Source organism: Anser anser (assembly GCF_964211835.1).
Source record: "Anser anser genome assembly, chromosome: 13".
In the NCBI taxonomy this organism is placed as follows: Eukaryota; Metazoa; Chordata; class Aves; order Anseriformes; family Anatidae; genus Anser; species Anser anser.
The window spans coordinates 13,884,692-13,909,929 of NC_139734.1; the positions used below are offsets into that span (position 1 = coordinate 13,884,692).

A 25,238-nucleotide genomic window follows, 5' to 3' on the forward strand; every position below is an offset into this window, starting at 1 on the left:
TGCAAACAGCTCCAACCATTTTCTGAGCTGGCTTGTGGGTTCAAAACAAGACTGGTCTCTCCATTTAGAGGAGAAAGAGAGAGAGAGCCTGAGAATGGGTCCTGGAGGAGAACACTAATAAAATGAACGTGTGTGGGAAGAAATGGAGGCAGTGAAATGGGGCAGAAAGCACACAGCATGCCGGCGATCAGAGAAGGGTTACGTAATAATCTATGGGAGCAGGGACGTAGCAGCAGAGCGAGGAATCCACAACTCAACGGAAAAAAGCGGGTGCCGGTTTGGGAGCGCTGGCAAGCGGCACCGAGAGCCCACGAGGCTGCCCGGCGGGCAGCGTGCCCCACGCCTGCTAAGCACAGCGTGATGAGACGCCCTCGACGCCACCGGGGCTTCAGGCGACGGCACGGGGAGCGGCGAGGATGTCGGGTGGGCGCCGAAAACCATCGCGCCCGACGCCCGCCCGGTGCGTGGCGAGACCCCTGGGAGGAGGCACAGGTGCGCGACCCCTGCGCTGGGCAGCACCGCGGCGGCCGGCCCGAGCCATGGTGGCGGCCAAGCCAAGCGACGCCGGCGACGATGACGGCCAACCGGAGCCACCGCCACGGCGGCCACCCGCGACCGCCCCGCGGGTGCCGGCGCGCCCCGGCACGGCCCCGCCGCCCTCCCCGGGGAGCCCCCCGGCGGCCCGCCCGCCCCGTCCCCACCGACCCCCGCCGGGGAGCGTGGCCCCGGGGCTGGCCCGTACCTGCTCGTACCAGTCGCGGCTCGAACACGTGCACTCGGGCCACCAGCCCGGGCCGCTGCCGTTCACCTTGGGCGCGCTCTTCCCCGGCGGCGGCGGCGGCGGCTTGAGCGCGGCGGCGTCGCGGGCGGGGGGCCCCAGCTTGGCCTTGCCGCGGGCGGCGGGCGCGGCCCCCCCGGGCGCCGGCAGGGTCTGCGAGCCGTAGCCCCCGTAGCCGTACTGCTCGTGCTGCCACTCGCCGTAGGAGGGGGGCTCCATGCGCCGCAGGGCCGCCATCCGCGTCACCTCGTAGCACTCGGGGCACTTGCAGCAGTGGTGGTGCTTGTGCATCGCTGCCCTACACCATAGAGCCGGCAGGGTGGGAGGGGGGAGGGAGGGAGGGAGGGACGGAGGGAGCGGGGGGCGGCGCGGAGCGATGCGCGCACGGAGGGAGGGAGCGGGGAGGGCGCGGGGAGGGATGCTCGGGGGGCGGCAGCGGCCCCCGCCCCGCTCCAGGCGCCTCCTCGCCCCCGGGCCCCGCGGGAGGCGAGCGGGGGGCGGTTACGGCGCGGGCAGCTCCGCGGGGCCGCGCCGCCCGCAGCTCCGCTCGGGCTCGGGGGCGCTCGGCTGCATGGGGAGGCTCGGCCCGGCCCGGCTCGGCCCGGCACGGCTCGGCTCGGGAGCGCGGAGCGCGGCACCTGCGGCGGCGCCGAGCATCCTCTGCCTCCCCCCCCACCCCCGCCCCCGCCCCGGCCCCGCTCCCCGCCAATCTGCGCCGCGGAGCCTCCGCGCACCGCCCCGCACCGCCCCGCACCGCCCCCGGAGCGCCGGTGGGGGTGAGGCGGGGGACGAGGGGGCGCCGCGGCCGCGCTGCCCGCACCCACCGGGGCCGCTTCTTCCCCTCGGGCGGCCCTGCCAAAACCCGCCCGCGACCGGCAAACCCGGGAGACGTCCTTCCGTGGGGCGCCGTGCGGGAATCCGAGAGGAAGGGAAAGCCTTCGCTCGACGGTGTCACGCATCACCTGCGGCCGCCCTCACCCCGAGCCCATCCCCAGCTCCGGACAACATGGGTGCTGCCGGCGCGCCAGCCCTGCCGGCTCTGTGGTTCCCACCCGGACGGGTTCACTTCACACCGGCCGTGATCCGCCCCGGAGGACGAAATCCTTTTTCCAGACCCGAGCGACGGTCACCAGCCCGGCAGCAGCTCTGCCGCATCCCCACCTCAGCTCCTTCCTCCCCCTGCTTTGTTACCGCACGCTCTAGCACAACGCCCTGGGGACACCACCATTGCCACAGGCATGCTTGCGGTGCAGAAACTCCGAGGGCTTTCGCTGGGCCTTCCAAATACTGCCATCAGGGACGATGAAAGTGCAGTGTTTGGGGCCGCAGCAATCCTCGTGTGTGCAGCAGGGCGAGGACACCACTCCCAGCACAGCTCAGCAGCCCCTCGCCTCTGGCACAGAAGTGCAGAACAGTCACCGAGGCAAACTGAAGGACAGAAAGAAAGACCACTGCAAAAAAAGCATACCTGACCAGTTAGGAGAACCTGAACCTGGCCTTCTGTTCCTTAGCAGTTGTAATAAACACTGGGGTGGGTGGAGAATTATTTGAAGAAAAAGTACAAAACCCTCTGGAAGATCAGAGGGATGAAAGGAGTGTATCAGGGCTCATGCAGGGCACAGGTAAAGGAGTAAGACAAGCAGGAGGGGTGCACAAGTTGGTCCATAAGATGTGGTGGTTCAACACCCCGATTCAGGCTGCAAGATCTATGGGCTCCTACTGGCCTCCGTGAGGCTGGCCCAGCTCACAGGTGGAGGAAGCACAAGTGGGTCAAACGCATGCCCCTGCCTGCGCCTTGTTTCTTTAGTTCTTTAAGCCCCATTGCAGAAATCCTGCACTTTACTAAGGCAGACAGAAGAGCTCCTGCAGTGTTTTCTCCCAAGCAGCCAAGTGCAACGCTTGCTTCTGGGTGAAGGGAAGAGGGCAGAAGACACCCCCGTGAGATCCACGTTGTCCCAGAAGCCCCAAGCACCACGCAGCGCAGAGCCCGTCCTCTCCAGCACCGGCTGCACCTCCTTGCCTCTGGGCTGCTCAGGTTACCTCCGTCGCAGGACGGACGCTACAGTCATGCGCTGCTCTGTGCTTAATGACACGGAGCTGTGCCGTGTCTCGAACAGGCTCACGCGGAAATTCCCCTGGCGCTAAGTTTCGGACAGCCATCACGTCCCCAGACAAGCAAGTCTGTTGAGCTCTCAGAAAGCACGTCTGCGGGTGAGGCTCACCCTGCTGCTCCCAGGGGCTCTCGCTGACATACAGGCAGTTACGGGACCTGGGCACACTGTGGCACCGACCCAGTGACCAGGAGATGCAGCAAGGTGAAACCAACGGCTGCACGTAAGGACCTGTGGAGCCCAGTGCCACAGGACACTGCAGCCACCAAGAGCTCAGTAAGGCAAAGAAGGATCGGATGCCTGCAAGCAAAGCGAGGCTGTGCCGAGTGATTTTCATCAATGAAAAACTGTTTCTGTTTTTGTGTGGAAGGAAAGCGTGCAGCGTTGGAATTAATAGAGAACTTTACACTTCAGGCTTTAAGCAATTAGGATAATCTACACATCTGCTGCTGCTCCTTTTGCCATCTCCCAGAGCACGTGGTGCTGGAGGATGCTGGGCTGATGTCCCTGTGCTGGGGAGATGCTGCACCTTGACAGCTGGGGGTGACCAGGATGGACAGAGGGCATCTGGCAGCAGTGAGGGTAGAGGTGGGAAGGGTTAGAGGGACCGGGGCAGGAATTTAGCTGAGGAAGGAGTGTGATGCACCACAGCAGAGCAATAACCCTTGTAGAAACAAGCAGTCAGCACCTCCTCCGTGAACATCAATGGACATGAAGTCCATCTTGGCCTCCTGCCATCTCCCACCCTGCAACACTGAGATCTGAGTCACAGCAGCATCAAAGAGACATGCCCAGAGTCTGTAACACAACGACAGCTAATTACTGCTCTGACCCGGCTGCACGCCTCCCTCTGACCGCAGTTCCCACCCTAGAGATGGCCCAGTTTGGCTGCGGAGCCTCACCACGGATCCAGGGCCCCCTCCGCCCCCGTGAACCTCTGCCAAAGCCGTCTTTGGGCCATGGCCAGGCGGGACGCCCACGTCTGGAAGAGGCAGACCTGGGCGGGAGGAGAGCACTAGGGCAGGGCACGTGCTGTGTTTGCAGCCCTGACTGCTCACAGCTGCCCAGCTCCAGACATGTCTCCCTTCACTCAGCCCTGCAGTCAGGGCAGGTCGGGCTATGGGCTTTCACTTAGAGGAAGAAGTGCAAAAGCAAAGGACAAGACCTGTTAGGGAAAAACACTTTAATAAGGAGCTGAATAAACAAGAGAAGCTTTTGATTTTTTTCCCCCGTGGCAGGCTGAAATGTTCCCCTCACAAGGAAGGTCTCTGGTGCTCTCCCTGGTCAGTCTCTGGCACCCCTGCAGACAGGAGAGCCGTACATGCAGCAGGCATTCTTCCCCCAACCCACTTGTCTGTGGGTGCCCTATCACCACCCGCAAACTGAGAGCTCCCTCCTGCCCTCGAGCCTCACGCGCTGCTGCTCTCACAAAGCCCTTCCCAGCTTCCCACCACTTGCAGTTCCCTGCCTGAAAGCCCTCCCATCCCATTCCATCTCCTCTGCACTGTCCCTGCCGGGAGAGCTGTTTAATTCCTCCTCATTTACAGTGAGCCACACGTGCTGTCTGCTAGCCCCAGTTAAAAGGGGAAAATTCCCTGGCTGTTGCTGCCTGCTTGCAGCACTCCCTAACACCATGTGGGGCTTGAGACACGTTCTCAGGCTTACAAGGAGGCCAGTGCCAGCCGCATCCAGGCTGTGCCTGGCCCAAGCTACCCTCAGTGCGTGTCTGCATCTCAGCTGCTGGGGGTGGCACCGCCGTACCCCCGGGGTGCAAGCGCCTGCCCCAGTGCGCCCACACCTGGGTCTCGTGGGGCACGAGCTGTGCCCCACGCTTTCAGGCAGCTGTGGGCGTCTTGCCCTGTTCACCTGGGCACTGAGCACTGCTAAAGGAGCCGGGAGCTGGTTTCCAGACAGGTGCCTTCACCGACGGAAGCATTTCAAGGAAACCAAGCGCTCTCTGATCCTCTAGCCTCTTCCTACCAGAAGCCTGCCCGTCTTATTTAAATTCAGCTTTGGCAGCTGCTCTTTTTACAGGTGCTAATTTCTGCAAAGCATCAAGAAATCCCCGGAGATGGTGCTATGTACACGGCACGAAGGCGGCACGGAGCTAGGTTTTATCTGGCGTTGCCGGCATTTCAGCCCCTGTTGGCGCTTCCTTCCTCTCACATGAAGCCCTGCGGGAAGAGGAAGGCAAGTGTGAGGCACGGTGCATCCTTCCCTCAGCAGCCTTTCAAGGGCAGTCTGAAGAAAGGGGTTTGAGCCGTTTCAGAGGGTTCTGTAGCACTTGTAGCCTTTCTAGGAATGGAAGATGCCTTTAGCCCAAGCGGTGCTGGCTCTCGCGGGGGCGATTTGGTCACCAGCGGTGCCTGCGTGACAGCGAGCGGGGTGCGCTGCCACTGCCCCAAGGCCATATGCTAGTGTGGGGCCTGGGTGCAGGTGGGGAAAGCCTCATTTTTCTAATTAATATATGAGGAGGAAGCTGGGAACAGTCTGGCATAAGAGGTACCTTGCTGGACTGCAAGCACCTGCAGAAAGCTGCCCAACATCCGAACCACAGGGCCGACAGCGGGGACAAGGAGCAATGGGAGGTAAAGGCACAGAGGGAGCAGGTCACAGGGAGACAAGAAGCAAAGGGAAGAACCAAACAAACTTGGTCCGGCCCTGCCAATTGGCTCCAGACCCAGTTCCAGCAGGGATTTGCGATGTCTGTGGATTGTCAAATGAAAACCTTGCAGCACCGCCCTGCCTGGGCCGCAGAGAGCAGCAAATGGGGCTGGCGGGGTCCCGTGAGCCACCGAGGGTTTGCACTGCCACAGGGGAGAGGAAGGGGCAGGAGAGCAAATCCCTCCTGCTGAGGCTGCTTCCCCACCCCACCAGGAGCGATTCACGCTGGGAAAAGCGCAGTTAGGATAATAATAACAGGGCATACCAAGGGACCAATCGCTCTCAGCGCTCTCAGCGCAGTTGCCAAACAAATTATTCTCCTCCAGGGCAAAACCACTTTCATTCTATTAATGATCCCTGATACGTTGCCCAGTGCCACGGTTCCCGTATCCTCACTTGTGGCAGCAACTGCACAAGGTTCTTCACTAAACACCAAGACCTACTCTCAGCAGTTGCAATTCCAGCAAACAAAACCTCTTCCCCAGCGTGTGGAAGGGGCAGAGGAGCAGAGCACCGCAGCTTCCTGGCGGAGATCTGCAGCAGGTCCCTACAGCACAGCCTGAGCTCCCTCCACATGGAGGGGAGCCCAGGGCTCTATTTAACAGCAGGCAGTTGCAGCAGGCATTGTGGATTCACTGAGGGCCTTGCGGTGCTCACAGCCACTCTCCCCAGCTACCTGGGACAGAGCCTCCTGCCTGGCCCTGAAGCCCACGCTCCTGCTCCTAGCACAGGGGTTTTATGGGGGCTCCGCAGCACATGTCCACTGGGGAAATGACGTGTCAGAGCAAAGCCGTGATTTTAAGCACCAAAGGCACAGCTGGAAGCCCATAAAATACAGGGAAAAGGCCCTTACTCCAGATTAAACATTAACAGGACTCAGTTGCTGCATTGGCACGGCAATTACGGCACTGCCACGTCTCGTGGTCTGCGGGTGCCCAGTCCTTGTGCACGCCTCGCTTCCTCGTACACAGAGCACACTTGTGGCTGATGGAGCAGAGGGAAAGTTGGAGAATGTGGCGAGGGCACAACTTCACAACTCAGAGCCAGAGGCAGAGAAAAGAGGTACTTTGAAATCTTCTGTCTCCTTGCAGGAGGGAAATCTGATGACTCCTTGCATAAGGCCCCGAGACTGCTGCAAGGGCTTGGCACCGCTCTGCTCAGAGCCAGGACAACACAGTCGTGCCCAAAGGGTCTTTTCCACCCACCCAGGGTGCAGGGAGCCAGGTTTGTTCCCAGCCTGCACGGGAGGACGAGAAGGGAGCTCAGTGCGTCCTCGCTTCTCTCTCTGGAACCGGCAGCCCTGCTCCAACCTGCCCCTCCCGGGCCACAAATCCCCCCTCCTGCAGCCCCCGCCTGCACAGGTCGGTGCAGCCCCAGCCAGGTGGGACACACGGGGTGCCAGCGGGTCGGACTTCGGTTTTTTTTTCGGCTTTTGGGGTTTTTGGCGGACACACGCACCCGCAGAGAAGGACTGAGCTGGCTGGAGCCCCGCAGCGGGCGCAGCATCCCTGCGACCAGGGGGGCACGGTGACCACCCCAAGCAGGACCACCCCCGCCGCGGGGCAGCAGCCCGCTGATGTCCCTGGGCAGCCGGCGGCCCCCGGAGCCACCCGCCCCGGACGCGAGGCGGCCGCCCCCTCGGCGCTGGCCTTCCCTCCGGACACTGCCGCGTCCCCTTTAAGGGAGCAAGCGCCGCTCGGAATTTCTGAATGGCTGCCCCCGCCCCGCGCCCGCCTGCCCCCCGCTCGGCCAATCAGCGGGCGCGCCGCAGGGCCGCAGCCGACTCCCGGCCCTCTCTTAAAGGCGCAGTGTCACCGCCAGCCCTTCCCCTCCGCCGCCCGCACGGCGAGAGCAGAAAGCTGCGTTTCCCAAGCCCTGAGGTGACCTTCAGGTGTGCGCCTACCCGCGGGCACGCAGGACGCTCACCTCGGCCTGGCAGAGGCACAGACACACCTACAGGGCTGACACACCGGCGGCACAAGGCCGGGGTGACAGGAGACCTGGAGGGGTGACAGTGCCGCTGCCCCCACCACGGCTTCAGGCTTGGACACGCACTGCTCGGGTCCCAGGCACTGGCCATCAGTGGGACATCACGGACGGGCTCGGTTTCACCGGGAGGGCAGCCGAGCCACGCGCTCTGCCACCAGGCCACGGCATGGCCAGGGCAGGCAACGGGGAGAGCGGTTTCCTCTTCCCACACTCCCGTTGTGCACCAAGGCAGTGCCGCGGGTGCTCCCCTGCAGCAGCACAACGCCGACGCGCGCAAAATCTCCCTGCAAGAACACCACGCGAGCCTCAGCTTGCAAAATCTGCCGCTGCGGGGTGGGACACGGCGACACAGCTGGCCCAGGGAGAGGGACCTGAGAGCACAACAGGGGGCTGCAGCACGTCCATGGTGCAGCGGGCACAGCGCGCCCCGGTTTCAGCAGTGAAACCGGCCCCAGGACCAGCCTGTGCCTCCCCCAGCACCGCAGTGCAGTTCTCTCCTCCGTTCCTCTCTGCAAACCCTCCTGCAGCCTGCTGGAACCCGGCTGCGAAGTGACCTGCTCTCAGAATTACCTTGAAAAGCGGGGAGGTGTCTGGCAGGACACTGCCGTGGTCCTGGCAGCCCCGAGCCCTGCTCTGGACACGCGCAGGTGAGCGCCTGGCTGTGGGGCTGGGGAAGCAATGCCGGCCAGGAACGATGCTCTGCAGGCCACTGCTTTGGGCACCGGCACGCCGGGGCGGTGCCAGCTCCAACAGCTATCTAGGCCACAGAGCGCAGAGGTCCTTTGCCCGAATCCCAGTGCTTGGAATCATTTCTTAGGCGCGACGCCAGCCAAGTTCTCGCACGGTGCTGTGTGCGTGCAGGCTGCATGGCTACAACGGGCGCCGGAGCGAATCCTTGCTTTCCCCCAGCGGGGCAGTGGGTTGACTGAAACGCTCGTGTCACCGCAGCCACGCGTGGTCCAACCGCCTCAGAGCGAGCAGAGCAAAGCCAGAGGCAGCAGCATGTAGCAGAGCTCCTTTAAAACAGGTTCACACTCAGACTCACGCGAGGGACAATTCCCAAACCTGCGCTCATCCACTGCCCTCGTTCCCCTGCAGATTCCCCTAATTCCTACAAAAGCCAAGGATAATGGATCTCTCAGCGTAGCTCAGGGCTGATCCTCCAAATCCTAAAGACTAAAAACCCTCGTGAGCAGTTATCATGGCTGCTCTATTTATAACAGCGCTGGTGCTGCCTCTGCCACCAGAATCCTGATTTCCGTCCAGCCCGATGCCATTAAGATGCAGCGACGTTCCCCCAGCTCCAGCGTTCCAGATAGAAAGCAGCTGGCCTGCCAGGCTCCGCGTTCAAGCTTGGTTTGTTCCTCTAAAAAAAAATGGAGAGGAGAGCCCGTTTGTTTTGCAGAAAGGCACCCAGGAGATTTGTCATCAGCCTCCTGAGAGACTGGGGAGGCTGCGAGGGGGAGCGGAGTGCAGGCGGGCTGGGATTGGGGTGGCATATCCCCCGCTGCAGGCTCCTCCGTGGGTCACAGACCCCCTGCGCTTGCCTCGGAGCAGGATTTTGCTCCATTGTGCAAGCACCTGTCCTATAATCCAAATTACTCTGGCGCAAAAGCCGCCGCTGCAAGGCACGATGTGCGTGCACCTGGGGCTTGGCGGGGGAGCAGGCAGAAGAGAGCAGGAGGGCGGCAGAGCAAAGCAGGGTGGCGGCAAGGAGGCGGCGCAGCACCACCGGGATCCCTTCCAAGCTCCTGGCTGCTTTGTGCTGCGGGAGGTGGGCTCCAGAAGTAACACAGTAATTCACCCCACAGCATCACCTCCTGCACAGCGGGGACCTGGGTGCTGCTGTGGGTCCCGCAGCAGGGTGCACCAGCTCGTTTTGGGAACTCGATGAGCAAACCAACAGGGAGAGCGCAGTGGTCAGGGAGGTCCTGGCCAAGGCACTGAGGGGGCTGGCCCCTTTATTCCCCATCCCACAAAGATGCCGGTGAACGGTCTCAGTTCTTGTTTTCAGAGCTCTGCATTAAACCCTGGAAAAGCGTGACTCTCGGTGTACAAATAACCACAGCAGCCCCGCTCTTCTGGGACAGCAGACGTGCACCAGAAGGGTGTAAATGAAGCTGGAACATGAATGTGAAAGGAGGACGGACTCCAGGCTTGTCTGGGTGGCCATCTGTGGGACAGTCCCCACCACCGCACATGCTTGCACCATCACCAAACAAAGTAAATCCAAATCAGTGACAATGACTTGAACGAACGTACAGACCAACAGCCCTTTCTCCAGCAGGGCTTTCCGACGCTGTGGAGCCAGAAAAGCCTCGGAGCCTGATGAGGATCTTCCTTTTGCTACTGGTTTTAGACAGAAAGTCCACGAATAGAGTAGGAACAGGTGGCTGTGCATGACCCTTTGGTTGACAGGCTGGTGGCTCCACCAGCTTCTTCATCCTTCACTGGAGCTGTATATTGAGTTGGGAGAACTGAGGTCTACGCATCTCCTGGTTCATCTCAGCAGCAGGAATAGCAAGAGCCTCTAGTAAAGCCGAGGCCATTCAACCCCAAAACGTCCACCGAAGTGACAGCTCTCACTGACACAGCGCTCGCCGAAATCCCCTTCGCACAGCAGCATCCTCGCGATGCAGGCAGCCAGATGCCCAGCCGGGTGTCCGTGCTGTACAGGCTGACGTACGGCTCAGTCGGAGCGAGTTACAGCAGGCAGACATCCTCTTGGCCTCAGTGCTTTGGCTTTCGAGGCTGCGTCTGCAATGCTGAACCACAAAACTGCTGGAGACCAACTAAGCTGAGAATCCAAAGCTCACCTCCTGGGCCTCTGGGCTGCTGCTTTTCTTCTCTGCTTCTCCTAAAATTAAATGTTATTCTCAGAACGGGGAGGGGACGCATTAATTGTCAGACACCCACCTGCGTTCAGGACCCGCTTCTCTGACCCGATGCTCCAGCAACCTGGCATGCCCTGGCCGGAGCCGGGCAGCCTGGCTCCCTTTCCCTCTGCACACCTTGCAGAGGAAATGAAGAGCTGTGGGGCTACAGCTATGGCAGCGGGGAGCTTGCAGTGGGCTTTTCTGCAGCCACAGCATCTGCTGGTCTCACCCCAGCCCTGCAGGTGCCCTGAGCCACTGCAGCAGCAGCTGCGCCTGCCAGCAAAGGCGCAGAGCATGGGAACATCCTTATCTTTGGCCAACGGGAAATTGGGAGGCAGGAAAAAGCACTCAAGAGAAGGAGAGGGGAACCAGACAGCCGGTCGCCATGCTGGCGGTACAGCCTGCCTTTCTCTGCCAAAGCCCCTGGGGAGCTCCATGAACCTTTCTGGCACCCAAGCCGCAGGTCAGAGCGGACAGATGCCTCTTCTGCAGTGGCAACGGCAGCAGGGAGGACTCCTAATAGCCGGCAGGGGCATTTCTGCAGAGCTGGGACACGTCCTCCCTGGATGTAAGGGGGGAAGGGGATGTTTTTGGCCTCAGCCCAGCAGCGGCAAAGCGCAGCCCGCACCCAGCACGCTGCAGGCAGGCTCCGCAGCACCCCCTGCACCCCCAGCCTGGGGGAGCAGCAGCACGCTCTACCAGTGAGTTTGCCCATCCCCTGGCACTGCAGAAGCACACAAGGCACGTCTGTTTACTGAAGCAGCCTCTCCCGTGTGCTCTCTCTCCCCATCACACTAAGATCTGCTGGTGCTCAGCGGCGGCTGTTGGGATGAGCAAGGATAGAGCCGCGGCGCTCAGCGATGCGGGGAAGGAGGGACGCAGGGCAGGCGGCTGCAGGAGGGGCGGCACAGCGCTGGCACCATGACAGAGATGAAGTCAGAGCAGCTCCGGAGCTGTGCCGGGAGGCAGGAGGGGATGGCAGGGGAAGAGCAGCGCTTCCTCGCAGGCGCAGAGTTTCTGCTCATCAGCGGTATTGTTCCTCGTGAATTCATCTCTCCAGCTGGCTGCTCTCTGCTCCCCGCAGCGGGGGGGGATGAGGACGGGGTTTTCAGAGGGATGAAGCCTTCCTGCCACCCTCCGGGCGCAGGCGAGCAGCACCGGCCGCAGGAGCAGCTTCGCGGGTCTTCCCCCAGCAGGCACCCGCAAGCCCTGAGGAGCCCTGCTAAAGCAACCGCGGAGCTCAGAGAAAGGTTGAAATGGAGGATTTGGCTGATAAAACCCCATGAAGCCCTCAGCTCACGCGTGATTGTGCCTCCGAGGGCTTCAGCAGGGCATTTCAGCTGGCTGAGCCCCTTAGCAGGCTGAACACCCACTTTTCCACTGAGGGATGCTTTCAGCGCCCTGAGCCTCACCGTCAGGAACCACGCTGGTGCTGTATGTGCCGGTCCCGCTTCCTGAGCAGCAGCCATTTGCACGCTGCAGGGCTACTCCGAGTGCACGTGCAGCCTTGCCAGCAGACAGAAAATTTCCTGTTCCTGGAAGCATTTGTGCAGACAGGCAATTTGTTTCTTGAGCGTCTTCCCGGCTAAAGCAGGTTATGGTGGCTTTTGCTCTGCCATCGCCGCCGGGGAGAGCTGCAGGCAGGGGAGAGGACAAAGCCAGGACAACAGAAAACTCATTTACACTGATGGATGCGATAAGAGAATTGCACTTACTTCAGGCAGGACAAGCCAGTTAATCTCTCCGCCTTTTATCAGTGGCAGGGTGTCCGCTACAGCTCTTGTTCCTGGGCTGATAGCACCAGGGTGCAGCTGCTCTGCCCTGCAGCTGGTGCCCACCTGCCCTATCATCAAACATCACCTATTATAGCTGCTTCCCTGGTTCCTCTGAATGCCCTTTGCCAACTTAAGTGTTTTCCTGCAACCCGCTTTGGGAATGTCCGTGGCAAAAAGCTCACACCAAAAGCTGGGGAACGGGAACTCCCTACGGAGCTGGGCAGGAGTGCGGTGCGGGGGGTTAACCAGCCCCGAAGACATCCTGCACGCTGGGGCTGTTGAGAGCCAAGACCCAAGGCAGCGCTGGGCAGGAGCCGAGACATCCTCAGCACGAAGGCGCGGATGCGAAGCAGGAGCCCGCGCTGCGGTCCGGTGGCCCAGCCTGCCCCCAGGCACTGCTGCCCTCACTTCGTGGTCTGGGTCACTCACGCGGGGCCTGCCGCTGTCCTGCTCCACCAGGACAAAGCGTGCTTTCAGCGACGAGCTCGTTCCGACGACGACAGCTGAGGGAACGGGCTCACCTCCACGTCAAACCGCCCGCATCCTGGCTCAGCAGCGCCCAGAGAGGAGCAGCCCTCGAGCCCGCAGCTCTCCAGCACAGCTTGGCCCCGGTTTCCAGGAAAGCCGCCCCACGCCGCGCACAAAGCTGAGTTTCAGGCAGGACTACAAGCTGAGTACAGGCAGGGCCAAGCCCAGCACCGAAGGCCACCGTCCCAAAGGTTTATCCCTCCAGGTCCCTGCTCTGCGCATGGGAATCCTCTGGGACAGATGAGGCTGCAGGTGAGAGATCCTTGGCTGGAGGCACCAGCACCCAGCGCCTGCTCCTGACCCGTACTGATACAGGATAGGAAAGGAGGAGGCTGAAAATAACAAAGCTTCAGAAAAGAACGACAGGAATTATTTCAGGGCTGGAACAACCTGCCTCACACTGAGAGAGTGAAGAAGCCAATCTGTTTAGTTTATCTAAGGGAAAGTTAAGAGGGAACTCAGACGCAGCTATAAATACCTGCATGTTGGGAACGTTTCTGATCGCAGCGGCCCTTTATCCTAGCAAACAAAGGCAGCAAAATCTCCTGGGGCTGGGAGCTAAACCAAGAGAAATCCAGGCTGGCAGCAAAGTGCAGGTTTTTAATGGAAAAGGTAAATAACCACCAGGACAACCAGGCTATAGATTCCCCACAGCAGATTCCCCATCGTGTGAAGTCCCAAAGCTGAGGCTAGGTGTCGTTTACTGAAGGAAACACTGCAACTCAGGCAGACGTGGGGCTGGATGCAAGAGACCCGAACTCCACAGCCTGGGGCACTGAGGAAGAAACCCCCTGAAATCCGCAGGCTGACCGGTGGCTGATCAGGCTCCTGCCCCTTGTGGGTTTTTGCCCCGGGCCTGCCCCATGTCCGCAGGTGCAGCCCAGGAATTTATTCCAATTGCTTAATTTTAAAAATACGCTCTTTTCCGAAGCAACCTTTTCCCGAAATCTGTAAAAACACTTCTTTTCAGAGCCACCATTTGGCCCGTTCTCTCTCTCGCAGCCCATTGTCTCTGCGAGGGAGGCTCCTAGCTTTGGCCCCTGCACCTCTCCTTTGTTCCCTCCCGCTGCCGACCGGCGTCCGAGCGGATCCGAACTGCTCCTGTCCTCCTGTCGTCTTCATCCAACCACAGTCCCACCCTCCCACCACTGGTAAAGACTTGGTGAATGTTTGAAAATGTAGAGAGTAGCAGGAGGAAAAGGAGAAATTAAACAGTAAGGAAAAAATGGGGCATTACCCATTTTATTGTGGTCTAGAACAAGAAGGGAAACATTTAAAAAGGTGAGAAAAGAAGCAGTGTCATTTTCATCTTTAAAATATTTTGGAAGAAGAATCCGACCTAGCAAACAAGCATTGTTTCAAACCATGCCAAGGAAAACAACGTTTTCATATTATTTTATATCTGCGGTAAACTCCATCCATCACGGCCACTTCATCCCTCCCAAAAGGCTCAGAGCGCATTTTGCCCTTCACTCGTCCCTAAAACTAGCATCAGATGCGTAGCCCAGACGATGTACTCGCACCAGGAGGAAGCTGAGATTTACGATGCACATCCGAACAGACGGTGTTTGCAGGTAAATAGACAGCGGAGAAAAGCTCCTGGTATGCTGAGGAATGGACCTGCCATTTAAGATCTTGGAGAAAAATTTGGAAATCTGCGAGGTGGGAGAGTGCCAGAGCTGGGGGGCAAGAGAGACAGGGCTGGGTGGATTTCCATCCCACGCAGCTTCTATCCCCGTGCCATATCCATCTGCCCTCCGAACACGGCGGGCTGCCACCGGACCACACTAGCGCTAGCACAAAGGGATGTTTTCGGAGCCATGCGGCCAGGCGCGGGTCGCCGCTACATTTCCCAGCCTGAGCACCGCCAGCACGATGGGAACTGCCCGAGGAAACACCGCCAGCCCCGGCGAGGGGAGCACCTCCCCGGCACCGTCCCACGGTGCTACGGGCACGCGGCCCCGGTGCTGTCCCCGCGGTGGCAGCCGCCGGCCGGGTGGGACGCGGTGCGGGGGCTCACCTGGGGCAGGGCGCTGCGGGAGCCCAGCACCAGGCTGCAGACGCTGGTCGGTGCCTCCGTCCTGCGGGCCGTCACCCTCACCAGCCGCGGAGGGGTCCCCGGCGTCCTGCAGGTGGCCACGGGCAGCCTCCGCTCACCGTCCTCGGCCGGCTCCTGAAACGAGGTGCGGGACACGGGTGGGTAGGGCGGGCTGGATGCACCCACATCTCCCCCACTGCTTCTGGATGGGCGTCGGGGTCACTGCAGGGGACAACAGAAGCTTGCGGGCAGGGGGGACGGCAGGGCTGCATCACGCAGCTGGCCAGGGGCAGCTCCCTGCTGCTTTTCTTCTGCACAGATGTTCCGCCAACACGGGATGCATCAATACGTATTTTTTGGAGAAGGGATTTGATGGTGTCCATGTGCTCGGGCTGTGTTCGGCCAAAGCAAAACCTTGCTGCTTTGCTCTGCAGCTCGCTCAGTGCAGGAGGCATCCCCTGTAAGCAGGGCACAGCGCTGCAGCATCCCTCCAGCCTGCTGCTGGATTCCCACTTGTTTCCACATGGATTTTTAAATGCCCTTATTGACCATCACATCCCTCAGGGCCTGACGGGCTGGCCTGTCTGCAGAGACTGGGGCTGCAAGAGACCCATGAGAACAAAATGGGATCTCACTGCCTGTTGCTCCAGAAATAAGGTATAATTCCACTGAAAACTGATCCCTAACAATAGACTACATCTGGAGTTTTGCCTTTAAAGAGAAGACCACCAATGTGAAGGGCTCAAGAAAAAATGGGGCTCAGATGGTTCCTGAGTCAGAGGGACGGATATCTCCTGCACTGATTGTTGGCATTTTTGCCCCCCCCGTTCTTGCTGTTGATCACCAGATGACTCTCACAAATGTTCCCGTAACCCCAGCACAGAGGCATCCCACAGCATCCCTCAGCAAGGTGCGAGGCAGCAATCAACAGAGCAGAGCTGCGCGGGGAGCAGGGCCTGGAAAGGCAAAATTGCCCCTGCTCTCACGAGGCAATCTGGTTTGCCTTCATGCCTTTGAGGTAACTCAGACCCTACTGCTCAACTGCTGCCTCCCTGCCTGCCGCCATTATCTTTTTAAAGGCTGTTGGAAATTAAAGAGAACGCAAACAAGAGACATGGAAGTTACCTGAGAGCCAGAAAAAATCCTAAAAAAAAGAAACTTAAAAGGCCCAACCTACTTCAGTCATCAAAAGCTGCCTGCGAGGCGGCTAGATCAGACAGTCCCAACGTGTCCAGGGGAGAACGCATCAGAACAGGAAGCTGAGCTGGAGCTAAAGCTCCTTGCATTAGGAATAATTCAATTAACACTTCTGAACCAGAGATGTTGCCTAATTATTGAGACAAGCTACAACAGAGGAGGTGTGGAATCGCTCTGTGGCGTGAGCTGGCTGGGCTGTGGTGCTGCGGCTGCCTGCATGCTGCGGGCATGGGAGCTGGTGCCCAGCCTGTCCCCTGGTGCAGGGGGGCAGAGTCCGGCCCCACAGCATCGTGCCGGAGGGACTCTTACCTCGGGGAGATTTTGGGGCTCCCTGGGGGTGTCTGAGGAGCCGGGCTTGCCGGCCCCATGCTGCTGCCGGGCTGTGCCACAACGCGCGTCCGGGCCAGGAGGCTGCAGGGGTGCAGAGCGCAGCGTGAAGTCGTAGAATTCGTGGATATCTGCAAAACAGCGTGAGAAATGTTCACAGGACCGGGCAGGCGGCCTGACCCTGCAAGGGGTGCCGTGTCTGTGCCCACCGGCTCTGCCCCCAGAGTGCGGTCACAGGGCACCAGACTCCAGGTCCAGGACGTACAGGCTCTGAAGCTGACAGCTGCCACTGTGTTACCTCCTGCTCCTTCCCTGATAAATTCCCTCTTTCCACCTGGCACGATGCAACCAGAGTGCCACAAGCAGAAATCCTCACCTTGGCCTGTCGCTATAAAACACAGGGGCTCTGGAGAGAGGTGTGAGAACGGGACGTCCCAGCCCCGCTGCTCCGGAGACAGTTATGGGGCGGCAGTGGGACAGCCACTGCCCCGGGGGTGGCTCCAGAGAGGACGTGGGTGCCTGGACCCCCTCCTACCCCTGCCGAGAGTGCTTTAGTCTCTCCTGGTCACCCACAGGGGACTGCAGGAAGCAGCAGGGCTGCACCGGTCCTTGGTCCTTCCCACTGAAGCCCCTGCTGCGCTCAGCAGACCCAGCTCCTCCCGCCCAGGCCGCTCCGGAGTCCGGCTGGGCTCTGACCACAAGGTTCAGAATCTCTGTAGGAAGAGCAAAAGCTCACACGACTACGGCAGAAGTGTTTGATTTCAGAAGGGGAACTGCATAAGAAGCGAGAAGCTCTTTAAAAAGAAACCGAAAGGGGTAACAAAGAGGGTGGGAAGCAGCGAGCCTATTTAGAGGCACCACACCGAGACATCAGAGCCAACGCGCAGCGCCGGCCCGGAGGATGTTGTAAAGGCAAAACGGAGGAAAGCACGGCTGGACTGCAGGGGAGGGAGGCTACTAAAAGGGAGAAGGCATTTTCCTAAACGGCTTAAGCTGTGTCCAAATGAGAAAAGCAGAAAGGATGGTAAATGCTGCCAGGTTAAATGTAAAGCTCCAAGGGGTCAGCCAAGAGAGTATGGTAAATGCTTAGTACAAGGCATGAAAAAGTAATAAATCCCTTCAGGCACATGGGAGACAGGAAGCCGGTAGGAGGCTGCAGGGCCAAAAAGTGACTGCAGTGTAAACAAGCACTTGGAAGGGGAAAAGCCACAGCAGGAAAACCAAATTCATTTTCTGAGTCCACTGCAGAGGAGCCTGGAGAGCACCAGTTCTGCAGGCGGCCCTGAGGGCAGCCAGAAGCTCTCGGCTCAAGGGGTACTTACTGAATGCACGTTTAATAAGATTTCCAAAGGAAACCTGGTGCTTGGCAAGGGTCCCCTGCAAGAAACCCCGCTGCCATGGGAAGAGAGGGGAGATGTGGATGGACAAAAGTCATAAGACAGGAAACAGGAGCAGGAAAACAGCGCTGTTTGTCACAGCGGAGAACATGCGAGCAGAGTTGCACGGGGGGCTGTACAGGGAGCAAGGCTGGGCAGAATAATAACCTAAATTCACTCCCTTGAGCTTAGAAAGTACCAAGAGTGCTGAGGGCCTCTTGCCTTGCTGTCCCCAGGCTTTGCGCAACAGCGCACGTGCTCGTGTAATGCAGAAATCTGCCTCAGCCATAGCAAACCCTGCTCTGTGCACGCCTCTCCTGTCGGGAGAGCAAACCCCAGGCAAAGCCCAGCACCAGTGCTCAGCACAGGGCTGAGCAGTGCTCAGAAGAGCTATCCCAGTGCCCAGAACTGCGCAGGACCCCAGGGAAATAAATAACTGTAATAGAAAAACAACAAAACAGGTGCACCAGCCCGTAGGCAGGGACATGCTGAGCACTGTCCAAGGCTGTTTGCCAAGCAGGGTTTCACAAAGCAGGATTACACCCCATACAGAAATCCCCATCCTCTCCCTGGCTTCACCACGTGCCCGTTTGCTGCAGCAGTGCGTCCACGTTGCAGATGAGAAGAAGAACAGCATCGATCCTCCATCGCCTTGCTCCTGGGCACTTCCTGGTTACCTCCTGGCTGCGGGGAAAACGCTGCTATAAATCCACTCCACCCGCTGCGCAGCTTTGTGCCTGCTGGGAGCCCTTGTCCGGGCAGCACCGTCTCACTGCCCAGGCTCAGTAATACTTCTGGAGCTTCTGCTTCAGGCTGCATCGTCACCAGGCTCTGTTCTGTGCCCCGTTAGAAACTGGGCAGCTGGCAACATCAGGAGGGGCTGGAGTCCCCAGGGCCACCCGCCACGCATCAGGTGCGTCTCCACTGGTGCCGAAAACACCGCCGGCAGCCCCCAAAGCCATCATTAATCAGCCACGAGGTCACAGCGAGCACTCGTCGCACAGCCAGACAGTCGGGACTTTGTTTTAGTGCACAAACATCTCTCCCCCTGCTCATAAAAATAGTCATTGCGTAACGGGATGCCACGAGCTCCTCGCTGCGCGGCTTACCCTTGGAATGCACACAGCTTCACGCAAACGAAAACAGGATTTGAACGGCCCCGTCGCAGGGGTGCACCGCTGCTGGCAGCCTCCTTCGTCGCCCGCCTGCTGCAGGAACGTGGCCTCGGGCAGCCAGGCTGCTGAGGAGCCCGGGATGCAGGGAGGATGTCCTGGGGAGCAGCCACACCACCTCCGAGCCCCCAGCCCACTGCAGGAGAGGGAACTGCTGCTGGCACCAGGGATCAGAGGAGTCCACTGGGATCAGCAGCTGAGGTTCGGGTAGCAAAGGGCACAGCAGCGACAGAAGGATGTTTTAGGTTGTGTGTGCCTGTGTCATTAATGCTTATTTAAATATATGCTCATTTCCTTCATTTCTTCATGCATCACAAGTTGCACACAGGTTTGCTTCACCTGCACACTCCAAGAGCGGTGCTACCCGAAAAGGCTCAGTAAGAAGACGGCGTGCCTGCAAAAGCCATGCTGCGTGCTCTGTCTTACAGGCTGGTTTCTCTTTGGTGAAAGTGTAAATCCATTCTAGATCTAATAAGGAAGAGTAACTCAAGACGTACGCAGATGAACAGAGATTAGACTTTAACAATTTCCTCCTGGGGTTAACGCATCAAATAAATGTCATTAAACATTTCCATAGCACCTGCATCCGAGGGACAGCTGCTGGCACAGAAGAGGTCAGCTTCCCCCCAAGGAGAAACCCCAGTGGTGGGCTTCTCCTGGATGCAGGGGGAGGGCTGGGGGCCCACGCAGCAGGGGAACAGCATCCAGCAGCAGCCGTGCCAGCGACTGCTCAGCCATGGACCAGCACCAAGCCCCGGAGGGATTTCGGGAGGGGCTGCCCTTTCGGCTGCTGGTGGATGGGGTGGCCAAGCACGCACAAGCTGTGCCTGTCCACCCAGCTTCCCCAGCAGCAAAGGGCACAAGGGCCCCTTTCAGCCCAGCTGCGGCTGCTCCTGACCCCGGGCTCAGCACCCTCTTGCCAGGAGACTTCCCTGCGAGTCACGAGCTTGGCTCTGCGGCCTCGAACGCGCTCAGAGAGGCCGGGAGGAGGGAACCAGTGAAGCTTGCGCAGCCAAGGAATTTCTTTTGTGCTGTGGTTGGTGCATTCCAGCACAAAGCAGCTCCCGCATTGCTTGCCCTGCACTGCGTTGAGACCCTGCTGGGGCAGGATCCGTCCTGGCAGGGTCAGCGTGCCCAAGTGCTCAAGGGAGGGTGATCGGGTCCTGCACGGCGGTCACAGGGATGTAAGGGGCTGTGCTGTGTGTACTCTGAGCAGTCTGGCAGAAAGTGGTGTATGGGCCAAGCGACACTGGCACATTCGCAGCGAGCGGGACATCCAGCCCTGGCACGAGGCATGCTCCACCTGAACATCCCAGCGGATCCGCTCCCGGAGCTGGGCAGGTTGGCGTTTCTGGAGTCCACAAAACAGCTTACTCCTAAAAAAGCGCATGGGAAGCCACATCCCTTGCATTTTTCATGTGGAACAACATGTAAAGCTCCATGACGTTTAGCACTTCCAGCAGTTCTACTACTGCTTAATGCATTCTGGTGCTCAAACTCGGTGTATGTCTGAGGACAAGCAGGTACCAGCCTCATGCATTTGCCTTCTCTAGGGGTCAAAAAAAAGCCGGCACGTGCTGCTGACACCATGGAAGTGGATGGAGCTCTGTAGCTGAGAGCAGTCTGCAGCCAGCACCTGCTGCTGTGTGAAGAGGAGCACGGGCGCAAGCCAGAGCCGGCACACCCTGCAAGCCTGCCTCGGAAACACCCCGACCCAGCCCTCCGGCTCCGAGCAAACTTCAGACAGAGACACAGCAGCCCACTGGGAAAAGGGTGGGTGAAAAGCAGATAAAATGGAAGCGCTCCACCCTCCGGGAGCAAGCCAGCACCACCTGTCACCGTGCCCCGGCAGGGACACCGAAGAAGCCTGGCATGCGCCAGCTGTGCGGGCACGGCCACCACGCAGCCGGACACAGCACCGTGCAGGGCCAAGGAATTCACAAACACACACTCCGGGGAAGGGGGCGGAAGTAATTAATGCAAATTCCCAGTTTGGTAAACACATCGAGAGAAAACTTGCTGTTGCACAGGAACTAATATCCTGTTAAACCAGTTAAAAAGGTCACCAGCAATCAAGTGACACTCCCTTGTGCCAGTGTTGACAGGACACTGGGACAGCGGCTTACAGCATTGCTGAGCAGCCCGTGCCACCTCCCTCCCTGCACGCCAGCATGCAACGTGCAGCTGGCTCCATGTGCACGGACCTGCTCCTTCCAGGTCTGTTCTTTCCGTGCCACTTTTGTCCTAACATAAACAGCCCCGCGCTTTGTGAGAGCTGCACTGCTGCCTTCCTATCAGCCGGAGCTGGGCTGGGGGAGCACGCGAGGCAGACACAGGGGTTGGGCTGGTTTGGGGTTTGTCAGTGTGAGCAAGGTCGGAAAGGCAATCCTGGCTTTTCTGCAGGAGCCCTGGGATGGAAACCTCCAGGGCTGCACACGTTTCCCCCGAGCCTGCAGCAAGCAGGAGTGAGGAGAGGAGCTGAGCAGGAGTTCCTGCACCTCTCGGCATGTCAGATCCTCTGTAAATGGGATTACGTCCAAAATTTGTGCCCACCACACATTTGTGTTTGATATCACCCAGCTAGGAATTGGTCTGCTCCGGCAAAGAGTGGATTCAAGCGACTTTTGAACCCAAACACATTGGATCTTCCATTTTAAGAAAAAAAAAGACCTTCATGAAGAAAGCGGGTTTTCAAATGGCATCATTCAGAAAGACAGCTGCGCTTTGCACAGAGGAGCTGTGTTCCCTGATGAGAGTCCAGCTGTGTTTGCCTAAATCCACATGGAGAGAGCTACACCGTACTCCCAACTGCGTTTTTGGTCCCAGGTAAAGGACAAGCCTCATCATCACGTCCACGTCTCAAATGAAACGAAGGTGCCCACACAGCACGTTGCTCAACAGCATTCGTGGGCTGAACACGGACAGGCCATCCTATGCCGCAAGGAGCTGGGCACACGCGGATTCTCTCCCAGAGGTAAGAAGATCCAGTTTTCTTTCAGGTCAGCAGCAAGAATGGGAAGTGGCAGGTTGAAATCAGGCTGAGGGGTGCAGGAAGGAATGGGAGCCTGCCGCCAGGGTGTCCTTCGACGGCAGCAGGGCTGCAAACCCAGTAGGAGCTGCAGACACGTTCTGTCTGCACACACAGGGCACGCTTAGGGCATCGCAGCATCCTTTAGCAGGTGCTGGATAGATCAGAGGTGCTGGATAGGATGGAGAAGGCTTTACCCCTTGACACAGTCTCCTGCCTGAGGAATCCTGTTCACACTACGAACAGCCAGTGATTGCAGCCCCTGTTCCCTCTACCTCCTGCCCAAGCCCCGGAGAGGAGACGCAGTCCAGGCCCCCGGCATTACAGGCACCCAGGTGCTTGTGCAGGACGCACCCAGCCCGGTCAGTGCCACGCACCCACGCAGGATCAGGCCACCAGCAGCACCCACTGACCACAAAGCCCCAGAGAACAAAACAAAGGGGCTCACCCAGCAGAGCCTGGAATAGTTCACTTTGGAAGATGTGCGAGATCTTTCCGATGGAGGCTTTTAACTCCTGTTCCTCTGGGGACAGCAGGGTGCTTTGGTATCTTGTAAGGATTTCCACTGCCTTTTCGGTGTCTGTAGAGGCAACACAGGAGTAACAAGGCATTAATACTGAAAGATGGACAGACATCCTCAAGGAAGGCTCGAGTGCACCCTCGGAGTGGTACAAAGAGCTCATCTAGGTAATACCTCAATTGTCTTTTACCTCTGGATTTAAAAGAGTTGGAGAGCCACCAAAGCAGCCTTCTACACACACCTGCAAGAGTTCTTTCACCATTTTTACATCTGGTAAACCCCAGGCACACCAGTTAAATGTGTGAGTGCAGCTAACCCTGTTGTGAGCTGCAGAGCAGCCATGGAGAAGGGGCAGACAGGGACTGTAAGGGAGCTCATCCTGCATGCTGGCCTTCCTTGACCCTGAAAATCAGAGCTAGACCTGTGCTGATGTCCCTGCAGGCAGCCTGAGCACCACTGCTACCTCCCAGCCAGGCAGAAAAGCTGTTCAGGAGGCAGACACATCCCCCTTGCACAGGGCTGCTAGCATTACCACGAGGTGCTGCACACTCTCGCACGAGGGGCTAGATGGCCGTAGCAAAGACGAGTGCAGCTGCAGCTGCCCCGTTCACAAGATGTTGCAAACAGCTCAGCTCCACGAGCAGAAAAACCTTACAGGGCGAGGTGTGAGAATTGCTCCAGGCAGCGAGCAGCCTTGGGTCAGCAGGAGACACAGCAGGGAAGGAAGAGGGAAGGAGGGATGCTGGCCGGGAGGGGAGCAGGAGGCTGCTGTGAAGACTGGGCTCACCATAGCCGTGGGACAATTTCGGACCCAAAGTAGCAGAGCTGTGATCTCCCCGTGCCTGGGTGGCCCCATGCTTCTCTGGGCAGACGTGCGGAGCTGCCGAGCTCAGTTCCATAGCCGGGCAAAATCCAGCGCCAGCCCCAGATGGGACCCATATCGGATGGGTGGGGAGCTCCCACGGACCTTGAGCCCGTCCCGGCCCTGCCACTGAATATTTCCCTTTGTCACGCTGGCGGCCCGCAGACAAAGGGCGTCTGTGCGAGGAGGCGGGGGAGGCATCCCGCCACTGTCAGGGGCTCATCTCTTGACCCAGGAACTCATGCAGAAAGGATGGCCTGCTTGTCCCAGGGCTCTCGGCAGGGAATTCAGGTCACCAGACAAGGGGGCCTGTGTCTGGCAGGGCGCGTGCCACCTGCCGCCCCGACGGGCTCTCCTCCCGACTCCTGAAAGGGAAAGGGGGCTCGCCCGTGCCACCAGCCCACACTGACTCAACGCGGGAGGAGAAGAGAAAGGAGGCTGGGGAAGTGCGAGTCGCCCCTGCTCAGAGCTGGGCTCCACGCCGGCTTTGGGAAAAGCAGGGACTTCCCGCTTCCCAGCCCTCCGGCTTCATCGGGCGTTGTTACGGGCGTTACGGGCGTCCCGGCCCCGTGCTAGCACCAAGCGCTTCCTTCTCGGCAGGAGCAGGCGGCAGCTCCGCAAAGTGCCCAGCCTCCTGCGAGCCGGGTTGAGTCATCTTCGCCTGGTCATTCCTCACCTTATCGGCAGAGGCTGAAGAGGCAGGAGGAGAACCGGGGCCACCCCGGCAGGACACGGACCGGGAGCCCGCTGCGAACATCCCGCCCCGGCCCGTGCCGTGCAGGAGCAGCGGGAGACGCGGGACGGGAGCGGGGTGACCCCGCACCCCAAACCCGGGGGGGGGGGGGCAGCCCCGGCCCCTCCTGCACCCCCAGGAAGGAGCAGCCGGTGCCGGGGGCTCCCCTCGCCCTGCCTCGGGGCGCACCCCGCGCCGACCGGCAGCGTCCCCCCCCCCCCCCACGCCCCTCTCCCGCAGCACCCCGGGGTGCGGCGCTCAGCACCCCGCGGCCACGCTCCCCGAGCCCCGGCGGCGCCAGGACGGAGCCCCGGGGGGCGCAGCTCTCCGGTAGCGGCGGGGCGGCCACTTGTTGAGCCGCGGTGCCCGGTGCGGCGGGCAGGGCACGGCGGGGCAGGGCAGGGCGCTCCTTACCTTCCCTGCGGATCATCGCTCCGCCGCGACCGGCGGCCGCTCCGCTCGGTGCCAGCCCGGGAGCGGCCGCGCCGCCTGCCCCGCCCAGCGGGAACCGGAGCCGCCCCCGCCACCCCCTTCCCACCCCCGCCGCCGGCACCGCCTCCGGGAGCGCCCCGCCAGCCCCCCCCCCCGACACCGGGCCGGGGCTCCGCCGGCCTCCTCCGCACGGGTAGCTGCAGCCCCCGGGCCCGCCCGGTCCGGTGTCCCCGCCGCTCCCCCCCCCGGCCCGGTGTCGCTCCCCGGTGCCGGCGCTAGGTGGCACGGCCGCACCGCGCATCGCCGCCCGCCCCGAGCCGGGCACGGCGCAGCCCAGCCCCGGCTGGCGCCGCCGCAGGCACGGGGAGGAGGAAGCGGTCCTGCCGAGCTCGCCTCCGCCGCCGGGCCCGGCTACCTCTCAGCACGTTTATTGACATAAATAAGGAGGAGCGAGGGAAGTCGAGGCCCCGCCGCAAAGTGCCCGATGCTGAGTAACAGTGCTCCCGGCCCCGGGGGGCCGTGGCCCAGCCAGCCCCCTCCACCCCCAGCCCCTTTTCTCCCCCCCCCCCCCCAGCACCAGCAGCACAGGCAGGGGCTGTGTGAAGGCAGCAGCAGCAGCGGGGCTCCTGTATCCCACTCCATCCTACGCCCCTACTGCATCCAGTCCTAATTCCTCACGCCCCGTGGGCAGCAGCACTTTAAACAAGGTGGCCCTGTCACAAGAGGTGATGGTGACAGGCTGAGACCGCCATACACCTGCACCAAACAGTGCCTCAAAACCCCACCAGCCTTTAAACCGGCATCCCAAAGCTGAGGTCTTGACCCCAGCATG

General features: G+C 60.1%; 1 protein-coding gene across 11 annotated transcripts in view; it reads right to left on the reverse strand.

The window, feature by feature from the left end:
* Positions 1-24,524, reverse strand: part of DLG3 (discs large MAGUK scaffold protein 3) — a 77,004-nt gene extending 52,480 nt beyond the window's left edge. For 5 of the 11 annotated variants that reach the window (XM_083797937.1, XM_083797939.1, XM_083797938.1 and 2 more), the window contains exons 1-4: positions 24,389-24,524; positions 22,308-22,439; positions 16,266-16,414; positions 14,742-14,894 (exon numbers count right to left, since the gene is read on the reverse strand). In XM_083797937.1, the coding sequence (XP_083654063.1) occupies positions 14,742-14,894; positions 16,266-16,414; positions 22,308-22,439; positions 24,389-24,404 (450 nt within the window). In that variant the 5' untranslated portion in view covers positions 24,405-24,524. The other 6 variants (XM_083797932.1, XM_083797943.1, XM_083797940.1 and 3 more) reach the window with 5 other exon arrangements.
* Positions 24,525-25,238: the final 714 nt, after the last annotated feature.